This window comes from Centropristis striata, chromosome 5 (genome assembly GCF_030273125.1).
Source record: "Centropristis striata isolate RG_2023a ecotype Rhode Island chromosome 5, C.striata_1.0, whole genome shotgun sequence".
In the NCBI taxonomy this organism is placed as follows: Eukaryota; Metazoa; Chordata; class Actinopteri; order Perciformes; family Serranidae; genus Centropristis; species Centropristis striata.
The window spans coordinates 24,239,265-24,251,599 of NC_081521.1; the positions used below are offsets into that span (position 1 = coordinate 24,239,265).

Below are 12,335 nucleotides of genomic sequence, written 5' to 3' on the forward strand. Positions count from 1 at the left end.
TTCGTCCTGGTAATAATCCAAAAGAGATTGTTATAAGTATATTATCAGATTATATATGTATTTAATCAAGTAATCTCTTCCAATATAATGCTTTATTCTCAGTTTTTAATTAATACAAGGATGTGAACACCAGGGGGCGACAGACAAACAGTCTTTCTCTTGGAAGGTGAAAATTCAGAATTAATGTTAGATCTTTTTTTCTCGTGATTTAAGCATTTAGTTCAATCACTCAATACTTGTTTATTGCTAAAATTAATGGAAAGATACATGCTTTCATACAAACATTTCATGTACATAAATCCTTCTTCTTACCTTACCTTTTGTTTTCTTTTTTCAACCAGATGTAAATGTGTAGCCCATTTGGTGTTTGGAAACTATAATTTGTTGTTTTGCTGCAACCTCAAAACTGAGCCTTCTACATGGTCTAAGACACATATGGTGTGTCCCACCCAGATGTTTCCTGTGTGACCAGTGCACTCTGAATACTCATAATGCTCTGGTGTAGAAATGTGAATTATGTTGCAACTGTGTGTTTATTTTCATATCAACCCTAACAAACTGGGATCATGAATGGCTGAGAAATGCTAGAACGGTCATTATGCCGAAAAGGATTCCAAGTGGACTGTTTACAGAGGAGGTCTTTTCATGTGGTTTTACGTGCCTCCACTGCCTATGGGTGGGGCTCATTTGAGTCTTTTTTGGATGGTGATGTTGTACTGAGGGATTACGAGGCACAGCAAAAGGGAGCTCTGTTCTGTACAGAGGAAATGGGCGTTCTCCTTGGAAAGTTTGGATGGAGTGATGGAGTGAAAAATAAGGGGGGTGTGGTAAGGCTGGAAGGGAGAGGACCACCAAGAGGGGCACAATGTTGTAGAGTGGTGAAGCTGCTTCTGAGCTACTCCTGAGATCTGATTCAGAGGGACAGGCAATACCAAGGGTAAGTCGATGTTCCTTCATTTTTCATACAATTTCAGTGAATGTCAGGTTAAATCCTTTTTCCAGCTAATTTACAAACAAAGATGGCACTGTAGTATTCTTGCATCACATCTCCTCATAACACAAGCTCTAAAAGAAATGGGTTGCAAAAATACCATGACATCAACAGATGCATGCTTTTATTACCACATTTTGTGCTATATAAGATTGCTTATTTTAACAATCCTGCAACACGAAAAAGTTTGTTACTCATAACACAATTGGATTATGTGTATTTTATTTGACTCTTTCACAAAAATGTTCCCTTTCATAACAATTTGCTTAGTTTTTCCACATTTTTCACTGAATGTAACTTTAATTGTCTTTCATGTGGTGGATGAAATTTAGTGTAATGACATAATTTGAATGTAATCATGCATCCACCACCCACCCAAACTGACCTCACCATCAGATAAAGATCTACACCGGCAATTTCTGCCTCTTATTTCCGTCTATGTCTTCTCTTTCTCTCACTGCATGGCTCCTCATTGTGAACTTAAATTACTGTGACTGTGTAGCTTTGATAGATTTTTTAGTGCTTGTTTGTGCACTGTACAGGAGGTAAAATGTCAAATAGCTTTGTAGAATCACAAGCTTTACCTCAGACATTAATTTCCTCTCAGTAGAGCAGCTTTTAATGAAATCCAAATTACAGTGTTTACCGTACGCAAGGAAAAAACAACTGTTCAGAAGGGTAGAGAGGTTAATTGGGTAAATATTTTGGAACCGTTTAGATTTCAATAGACCCGCCTTGGTTCTCTGTAACACACAGGCCAGTCAAAGAGAAGTTTCAGAAATACGTCGTTGCACTCTGTTTTGAAGCGTGGTCTTACGCAACACAGAGTATACTCTGTTCAGCCACTAAGATTTTCCACTTTATGATTCAAGGCAAAAGGAAAGTCATCTCACACTTATTTTCACTGTGAAACATGTAAACAGGTTAAATTGGTCACACACTATTTCCTTGCTTACCGTAATACTTGATGCAGTTGTTCAGGAAGCCTAAATTTAAACTACTTTGTTTGTTTTCAGCAAGGAGCTGAAAATGGCTTACCTGCTTATGTTTGTGACCCTGCTGCATCTCATCACACTGGCAATGTTGTTCATTGCAACCATGGAGAAGGTAGTAGTCATATTTTAGAACTTGATGTTTGTTTGCTTTAAATTTCTTGCATCATCAGTGCAACATATCCAGCTATGTGCATCATGTCTTTTCTCTCTTTTAAGTCGTGGTGGGTGTGGGATGGCATGGAGAACTCAGACCTATGGTACAACTGTAGGTTTGACAACTTCACAGGAACCTGGCTGTGTGCATCCTCCAAAGAAACTGGTGAGAAATAAAGAATTTAGAGCATTACACATTATGCTTTATTTGTATTGTTCAGCTCTTTAACACCTATGCAACACACACAGTAAGCAAGCCTCTCAAAACACAACACACACACTTTAGCCCAGTCTCTGTGCATAAAGAGGTGGGGTTTTTTTCTGCATTTATGCGACTAACATTAGACAGCCAATCACTATCCAAATTTGATATTGAATGACAAGCCTTTTTTGATACTCATTAGTATTGAAGCAATAGTCTGTACCTAAAACTACTGAATTATTGTATACCTCCATACATGAATATTTCTATCCCAAAGTTTAAATCTGAGATCATGTTTTCCTTTCAGCTGTTTCCCTTAGTCCAACATATATAATATGGAATATCATGCCCTATACTATTTGTGTCCTTCAGAGAGCAGAAGTTATAGACATAATATTTTGTTTTAATGTTGGCATGTTTTTATTTTATTTTATTTTTTTCAGAGTGGCTTCAGGCAGTGCAGGTCCTGATGGTTCTCTCAGTGGTCTTCTCCTCCGTCTCCTTCTTGGTGTTCCTGGGTCAGCTCTTCACCATGTCTAAGGGTGGACTCTTCTACTTCACAGGGCTGTGTCAGGTCTTTGCAGGTAACAGTGGAGTGAAACAATGTCCTGTGTCAAACATATCACTGTGTGACGAGACTTTTTGAAAGGGGTTTACAGTTGCTTTTCCAAATCCATAGTTGGCAAAAAAAAGATAAATGTTATGACCGTTGGGGCTTTCTTTATTTTAGGTTTAGGTTAATTTAGACAATGGTACAACCTTTGAGTACAGGGGCTGTACCTTTAGTTTACTCTTAGTGAGGACTGCATTGGTACAAACGTGTAATCTGAGGTCCACTATGTTTGGAAATAAGCCTGTTATGGCATTCATATATACCTCTATTTTTTAAAAACACAGATATTAAGATTTCTGTGAGACAGTCTCAACGTTAGTCAACCAGTTCATATATTCTGAGTGATTCATGCTGTTTTGCCCAACATATACAGGTGGGCAGAAGACATTAATCAATTATTTTACTTTTTCACACATCCTGCTTCTGCAACTAACATCTAAATGCCTTTTTTAGGGTTGACTGCCTTGTCTGCAGCTCTCATCTACTCATTACACAATAAGGAAATCCTTCAGGACTCCAGAGAACTGACATCTGGACACTTTGGATACTGCTTCATCCTGGCCTGGGTGTGTGTTCCCTTGTTACTGTGTAGTGGGGTCATATACATCCACTTGCGTAAGAAAGAGTGACCAGGAAAAGGAAAACAATGTCAACATCTATGTTTGTTTGTTTTTGAGAAAAAAATAATAAATTGACTTAACATTTGCAGGAGTCACAGAGTCAATGCCTTTTTTTGCTCAGGCTTTGGTTAATGTAATAATGTTTTTAATAGGCTTGCATGTATATTGGTTTCACTTTAGCAAACATTGAATCCTTAATATCAATCCAATATACAATGCTCACCTGCTTTTCAAAGACATGTTTACTATAGGATTGTCCACTGTGTCTTACAGAAGGAAAATACCAAAGCAGTGTTATGTCATTTTTAATTAGTGTTTTAGGCCTTATGAGGCATCCGAATTGCTCTTAATTTCCCTAGAGCAAACTGGAAATATGTATCTTATATTTTTGTACCTAAAGTTGATATGTAGAATATATTTAGTAGCTGCTTTAAATAAATATCAAACAAAGAAACAGAATGTGTGCAAGCCTGTTGTTGTTCCAACATATATTGTGAGGAAACCCTCATTTGCTTTCATTTTTGATGATAATAAATAGTACATTTGATACCAAATAAGTCTGTTTATTTCCTTTTAGTCATTTGCTCAACGCAATGTATAGTGTTTGTGTGTGCACAAGCATGGTTGGGTAGTACTGGATTAGGCCTACATGTAATCAAGATTACATTGCCAGATTACAAAAAACAAGTAACTAGTCCTGGTTTTATTTGAAAACATGAACATAGTTACATTGTCATTACTGCATTACATTTTTCATTGTTTCTTTAAAATTGGGCTATTTTAAAAGGTTGCAAGTTTTGTTAATGGTGACTTAAATCATTTCTAATTATTGTAGGCTCGTTGAGTTTTTATTAATTTTTATCAATTTTGAAAATGTAGGGTGACCTTTTAAAATAAGAGTTGCCTTACAAAAACAAAGTCCTCCATGTGGCCTTTGATTTAAAAACAAACAAACATTAAGTTGAAAATAGATTTTATTTATTTCTTCCAGTATTTGCTGAATGATAAAAGTTGATAAAATGTTCCAATGTCCTTCAGTAAAAAAATAAAAAACTTTGAATCTTATATATCAACAAAATAAAAATAATAACTTTGAAATTTGCTTTAAAAAAGAAAACTTTAGTTTTAGAAAACTAAAAAAGCATTGTCTTTTGGTAAATAGGCTACCTAAATAGGGTATTTTTGATATCTATACGTTTTTTTTGGGGGGGGGACTATTCCTGTAGTGTCTTAATTCATGTTTTCACCGTTTATATTCACCAGCAAAGAATCTACTCGGGTCGTTGCCATAGTGATGGTAAACTTCAGTTTCTCAACAACTGGCGTTAGCTTCATCGGCTAATTTTATGCTAAAAACTGGCATAATAAGCGGATTTTGTTGTAATTATAATGGAAGCTAAACCTCGTGTTTCGGGCACAACATCTAAAATATTTCCTCTAGCCTTACCCAAGGGAACAGAAAAGTTGTGTGAACTTTGTCAGAGAGCAGCTCACCTGCAATGCGCCAAGTGTTGTGTCACCTTTTACTGGTAAGACCGAGCTAACGTTACCTTTCCTAACCTTAGCTGTTTTGTCGTGAAACGTTGGGGCTACTCATGGCTAATTATCTGCGAGAGCACGTGCTAAAAAGAAAGGTTTGTGTAATTTTTTTGTGAGATTATTTTTGTCTACGGTTTGGCCATTAGGTGGCAGTGTTTGCCATATTGTTTCACAGCATAAATCACAGTCTTCCAGTCATACTCTTCATCATTGTTGCACAAGTTTTCTTGCCAGTGTATAAAATGATGTAGGCTAATATAGAAGTTATCTATATTGCATGTAGAAACATTATATTAAGCAACTGGCAGCTTTATTCTTAAAAAACACCCTGCAGATAAAGCCTCCAATCAAAATGATTATATTTCCAAAAGCTTCTGTCTGAATTGAACTGAACAAATATTCAAGAGTTATTTGCTTCAGAAAATCTGTGATATATCCTCTATGACATACCTGTCAAGAGAAAAGTAAAATATTTAGGCACCCTCATAACCATCAAGAGAGATGCCCTCTTAATTTTAGTGCAATTTTAGTGTTTTTAGAAAAAGCAGAAAATATATGTTGCTTTTTGTGATCATCAAAATGCATTTATGTGATATGAGCAAGTTTTTCCAATGCAGCAAGAGAAAAATGGGTGAAAACAGAAGTCACAGAACACAAAGCCATCAAGAGCGCTCATGTGACTTTTTCATCAGGAGGGCGAGAGGAACAGCTGGAAAAGAAATTACCAGCTTTTTTGCTCATGTGACTGGGAGCTGTTGTCTGCGCCTGTTTGACATTTTTTTTCGCTTTTCATTTCCAAAAAAATCGAAGCCAACAGTACCTTTGCTGTGGGAAGACTATTCAGAGTCAGTTATAGATCATAAGATGGTGCTCGTGAAATCCTTATTGGCATAGTATATGGATTGAAGCGGAGCACATGGTGACATTCCTCCTTCAGGGATTTATGTGAAGGAATGAACCACTAAACCCAGTCTCTTAAAGGGGGCTTACAGCCACTTATTGTGCTTGTTTCCCTTTCAGCCTTTAAAGTGAACTGCATGTCATGCACATTTCTTGAATTAGAGGAAAATTCACATAGTCTTGCTACAGAACAGGGGACAGAAGGGAGAAAACAAAGGTGTTGTTTTTTTTTTTGTTTTTTTTACTTTAGCAATTACAGTATCTTATATGTTACCAGTTAAGCAATGAGCTAACTTTTGTTCTTTGTCAGAGCAACATAATGTTTTATGACTTTGGAACAGGTTAGGACTGTAAAGCTATCACATTGTTAAGAGTGAAATGGTTTATGAGAGGCCTAATGAGCCTTAATATATTATCAGGCTGCTGGCTTGCTATATTTCTTGTGGTTCGCAGATTGAATTAGATTGATTGAATGAACAGTATTTTGCACAAAAAGCTCAGCAGAGACAAGGAAGTACAGTGGCCCTGCTGCCAGAAAACCCCTTGATTTGTGTGTGTGTGTGTGTGTGTGTGTGTGTGTATGTGTGTGTCGCACAAGCCATGTCAGCGCTACTGTGGATGTGACGTGGCCAGATCACTGCCTGCTCGCTGCTGCTGTCTCACTGTCTCAAGTCCAGGAACACAAATACACTGAACGCACATGCTTTTCAGTAGAAAAAAAGAAGAAAAAAACACAAGGAAAACCAAGACAGTTTCCACAGAAGTGTGCAGGAGAAAAGAGCCAGATGAACAAAAATTACAGACCAGTTATGTAATGCCATACAATTTAGTGTGCCCTCTGTGCACTCAGATGATATTTTCTAAATGGGATAGAGGCTCTGCTTTGGAAATGTTTGCACTTTATTTCAAAACCACCTGATTATTACTGTAAAGAAACTGTTCGCTATTAATCTTGCACGTTGTATTTGACGTCAGACTCTTCCACACTTTTAAAGTGCTCTAACTAAGGCTACTGTTACAGTATAAGTTGTAGCTGAGTGTTCAGATCATAGCAGGGAAAACAGATTCTTCTTCAATGGCTTGATTCCTGAGTTAACATCAGCCACATTGTGCCCAGAGGGGAGATTTATTAAGTATGGCACAAAGCCATGAGGACTCTGTGGATACAACGTGGCTGAATGGAGAGAAGGAAACTGATGCAACTGAGCCCCTTGAGGCAAATTTGTGATTTGTGATGGGCTGTATAAATAAACCTGAAGAGACTTGAAGGAAGGAGTCAGTTTTGGGAGTATAAAAATGCCCAAAGTTTCAGTCCCTTTAAAAAATCAACAATCTTTTTTTATTCCTCAGCGATGCAGAGCACCAGCAGGCCGACTGGGTGGGGATCCATGAGAGAATTTGTCAGTTGCTTGTTCCCATTCGCAAACAAACACTCTTTAGTCTCAAGCAGGCTGGCCGCATAGAAATACAGCATAAAAAGGTGAGTATGTGTATGATGCATTTGGACCACATGCACACAGGCATCTTTATCATCTTGAGCTTATGTCTACTATGCATTGCTCAACATTAGGAAAATGCAAAGAATAATGTAGATTCTGAAAAATATATCCCCATGCCAATTTGAATTTTCTTGTCAGAAGTCTGTCTACAGTGTGTCATTCATTTTCAAACAGTACAGTGTTTAGCTTCCAGGTTTTTAGTTTTAACCTCCCAGTATTCACAACTGTACTCTACAATTTTACAGTTTTAGTTCTACCCTTTGAGTTTTTTATTTGACCAGGAGTTTGTCATGATGCGACTGACATAACTGCAGAAAGCTGCAAAAAAACCAACATGTTTTTCCAATAAAGAAATACCAAAAAGAGGGAAACGGCTGAGGATTTTTTTTCTTTTTAAAGTTTATTTGAAGAAGGTTGTCTCTTGAAATTTATAGCAGGTTTCCTTTTTTGTTCGTGGTCCAGTTGACACCGTTTCCAGAGTCAGTTCCATCTTCACTGATTAATGTTTTGGGTGTTTTGGTTTGTTACTTCAGTGATAGTCAATAAATAGCTGCAGCTAATACTGAGAATTCCTGTGGTTACAATCAGTTAATAGGAGTAGCTTACTCCTGTGAATTGTTGTGTAATATTCCTGGAAGCAGAGTGTGACATGTACCTTGGTTTTGGTTCCTTAGGGGGAGCTGATTGATATTTGCAGGGAGGTGGCTGAGAACAAGCTGTCTGAGGGGAAATACCATGAGGTTCTGCCTGCTGCCCAGTTCTGCCTGCGCTGCTCCATGGACGTCCATGGCCCCAATACTGTCCAAAATGTCCCTGCTTACCTGCTGCTGGCTGAGGCTAACATGGGTGAGGAAGGGGCACAAAGGGGTTTCTCAGCTCAAGTTGTCTCCTGTCTCTCACACAGAAATAGAAATACAGCTAAAAGAAAACAAAGGACACCACCAAACAGTAAATATAAGCATTTAGCTACATACAAGTAAGTGAAAGAAGATAAATATATATAAAAAATATATTTACTGTATACAAAAATGAACATCAAGATACAATGTCTATAAGTCACTCTGTTTTTGTAAAATACACTGTGTATTTAAACTGTAACTATATATAGTGTCACTTACTGCTGTTAACTGTTTGAGTAATGGAATGTGGCAAGATATATTTGCGTGTTTATTTGTACTCTCCAGGATTGGGTAATCTAGCCCAAGTGACGGAGCTCTTGTCCCAGGCAGAGTGGGTGGTGTTGAAAAGCCCAGAATGTGGTCACGCAGTGCACCACCGGCTGCACAGGAGCCTGGGCCGCCTCCACACAGCGACTGGAAACCTGGAAGCAGCTCTGCTTCACTTTGCAAATGATGTCTGTGTCATAAGTAACAGTTTCAGTACATGAAGTATTTTAAACTGTTTAATAACTTTATTGATATTATGAAAAGCAAAAGGAAAGCCACAACTCTGGGTGCATTTTTAGAACGCCAGAGAAACATTTAGTATGTCCCAATACATTGTATGCTACACAGTACACCTAAAATACCAGTATGTCTTTCTATATCCAGTTGAATTTTGCATTATGCAAGCCAGCATACTTTTCTGGCTATTGTGACCCACAATCCTCTGTGCAGCATACAGGTGCATCTCAATACATTAGAATATCATGGAAAAGTCAATTTCCAGTTGTTCAAGTGAAATAGCACCAACCAGGTTTTGAGTGCATATAGATGGACATACTTTTCAGAGGCCATTTCCATATTAAACATGCTTTCTGAAATTGGTCTTTTGTAATATTCAAATTTTTTGAGACACTGAATTTTAGGTCTGTGTTAAATGTAAGCCATAATCATTATAATTAGAAGACATGAAATAAATTAAGACATGAAATGTTTCATTCTGTGTGTAATGGATCTATATAGTGTGCTATTTCAACTTGAATTGAATTACTGACAAATAAACTTTTCTATGATATTCTAATTTATTGAGATGCACCTGTATATGAGCAGAAGGGTAATTTTTAAGGGCAGCCGCAGAACGTACTTAAAGTAGAAAGAAGTATGCAAGTTGGCACGTAGCATTAGCTTCTACACTTTGCTCACCATATTAACTTATTTGACTGCCTGTAAATAGTGCTCATGATATATAGTGAAAGTTGTTCATTCCTGCAGATGTACAATATTTAGTTTCTTTGTGTGTCGATGCACCTGCAACATATATACGAATATATCTTCTAAAAAAGCTAACTTCTCTGATGTTTTTTTCCAGATATACTATGCTAGTGAGGAGTATGGTCTGGATAGCACAGTCACTTATGTCGGCTACTTCCTCATGGCTGGTGTGTTTGCCAAACAGGGGACGATGCCCACTGCTCGGTCCTTGTACTCTGAGGTAAAATAAAAACAGATGTTATAATGAGCCAATTTAGCCAAATCAATGTGTTTCATTGTTTATCTTCTACTCCTGATATTTTAGGTGGCACGTAAATGGCACAACCATCAGACGAAACTCCTCGAGACCCACATCCAAAATGTCCAAAATCATGACCTGTCGTTTGAGCCTTCTTACGGTGCGTCTAACAGACTAATCAAACACATTGCAGAATCAGACAATGACATCACCAATCCATCATTTCCTCTACTCGCTAAACAGCAGAGAGCTCTATAGGCTGATCACTAAAGAAATAAGGTCAACAGAGCCTATATTTAGCTGAGCTGTCTTGCTGTGCAATCCGTAAGCTAAACCCCAGATTTACACTAGCATGCTTAGGACTGACTAGAGACCAGTGCTGACACATCTCTGGCTGTGCAGTATCCGCACCACTACGCTCTATCACAGCTGCTGCCCTACATACGTATGATTCTAAGCCTGTTAGCTACAATGCAATTTCCCAGGCTTTCCCTGGATGTGTACCAGAGAAAAGTCAATGTAAGGGATGGATGCTTACATAAACACAGAAGATACAGATACACCTGAATTTATCTCTATGAAATGCATTAAACGAATTAGCTGTTTATAGTTTAAAGTGTATGGTTATATATTGTAAAAGCTAAAGGATGCCTTTATGTCTATCCATGACTTTCAATCAGGCAACGCCCAGCAAGTTGAAGTGGACGAGATGTTAAAAACCATGTTGGAGTTTGAGCAGAATAACCCAAATAAAGACTCAGCACAGATTGCACTGGTGGCCCACTGCCTGGCCATGATGTGGTTCATGGAAGGAGACTACCTAAAGGTGAGTCACTTGATGATATGTCCAAGCATTAAAGGTTCAGTGTGACACAGTGGCACAGTTCCCCATTTCCACCTTATGTGTCTACACTTTGGAGCACCGTCTCGAGATGGGATTATCTCTAATTGGTAAAGCCGTAAAGATGAGGTGGGAATTAGCACGAGTTGATTTGGCTGTCTTGACACTCTGACTGCCACCATGATTTCCAGTCTCACTGTAATGCCATTAGACTCTATTTGTGTGTACTGCATCTCTTGTGTGAATGTGTTGATCTCTAGTGTTGTCACGGAGACTTAGAGAATGAGGCAAATTGTGTAGTGACTGTCTGACCATTGACTAGGCCTGACATCCTGTTTGTGAAGGGACTGCCAAAGGCTTAAAACCATATCAGGGTCTGAGGTCAGTGGGTAGTCTCACTCTAGCAAAACATAATTAAACACGACGCCAGACTGTTACACTCCAATCAGTTTATGTGTTTGATCGTTTCCACATTTTATCTGGTGGTTTACGGTCAGTCAGTTTCAAAACTTGTCAAAAAAAAGGTTAAAATGTTAAGCCAATGTTGAGCCAAAATCACACCAGATGCCAGCATAGTTACCCCCTGCTGTTCCATACTCACTTTAAGTAGCGGATGTAGGAATAAGGACCAGGGCTCTCCATGCTAGGATGGTTCCTAAGCTAACTTGCCTAAAGGCCGTTCCAAGCGATTAAAGGGTACCTTTGATCTCCACACTGAAATTCAGTCTTTGCCTTCCTCCACAGAGAGGTCAGAGTGTAGAGTCAGCTATTACATTTACACTCTGTGCCACCAACCACAAGTCTACTGCTCAGTCCAACTGTCTCTTTTCCCTATGTATAATGAACTACAAAGTAAGAAAAAAAAAACCCACTGGTGGATATAATGCAAAACACACACTTGAGAAACCCATGCACAATACATATTCCCAGCTGTGTACCAAGAGACTGCAGGAATTTCATGGATGTCACTGCAAACATCAATTATTTCCACATTGTGCTTAGAATGTTTCAATCCAAGCATGAATGGGCTTTGTTTACAGTATCACACAACACTTTAAAATTATTTTATTCTCAGTTTTAAACTGTAAAGGAGTGTAACTGTTGTCCACATCAGGTTGTAGGAGGGGTAACTCGGGATAAGTTAAGCTGACCGGGTTGCAATCCAATTTTCAGTGATATTATTATATAAGTCAGCTTTACTCTCCCTGGAGAATCTAACAGCTGCAGCTGCTGTGTTTGTTTCCGTTTGTGTTTGTGTGCCAGGCACTGGGATCTGGCAGCACTGCCCTGCAGGCCAGCCAGCTGATACCAAACCATGACCTGACAGAGCCCATCCAGGGCCTGCTGCAGCTGGTGCAGAGTATGCAGACGGAATCACATCCTGGTTCTGACTAGTCAACATACCTGTATATATGACATTTGTACTTACAATACAAAAATATGTTTTCAAAGCATATGAAATGTTTTCATGCTGAAACATTTGATAAAAGAAGCGAAATGAGCAAAAGACACATATTCATTGGTTTTGAATAATGACTCATCTTTATTTGAATCTAAAAAAAAGAGGGATATATATTTACATCAATTTGCA

The 12,335-nt window shown here is 38.3% G+C and overlaps 2 protein-coding genes across 2 annotated transcripts; both read left to right on the forward strand.

The window, feature by feature from the left end:
* Positions 1–842: 842 nt before the first annotated feature.
* Positions 843–4,114, forward strand: LOC131971934 (epithelial membrane protein 3-like). Its single transcript, XM_059333617.1, has 5 exons — positions 843–937; positions 2,008–2,098; positions 2,203–2,305; positions 2,785–2,925; positions 3,408–4,114. Exons 2-5 carry the CDS (start codon positions 2,021–2,023, stop codon positions 3,581–3,583), a joined length of 498 nt encoding a protein of 165 aa, XP_059189600.1. The 5' UTR covers positions 843–937; positions 2,008–2,020; the 3' UTR covers positions 3,584–4,114.
* A 754-nt stretch (positions 4,115–4,868) lies between these two features.
* zmynd12 (zinc finger, MYND-type containing 12) lies at positions 4,869–12,255 on the forward strand. The gene is made up of 8 exons (XM_059332740.1): positions 4,869–5,103; positions 7,364–7,493; positions 8,187–8,358; positions 8,697–8,866; positions 9,763–9,885; positions 9,970–10,063; positions 10,584–10,729; positions 12,008–12,255. The coding sequence occupies exons 1-8, from the start codon at positions 4,964–4,966 to the stop codon at positions 12,137–12,139; spliced, it is 1,107 nt and encodes a 368-aa protein (XP_059188723.1). The 5' UTR covers positions 4,869–4,963; the 3' UTR covers positions 12,140–12,255.
* The last annotated feature ends 80 nt before the right edge of the window (positions 12,256–12,335 follow it).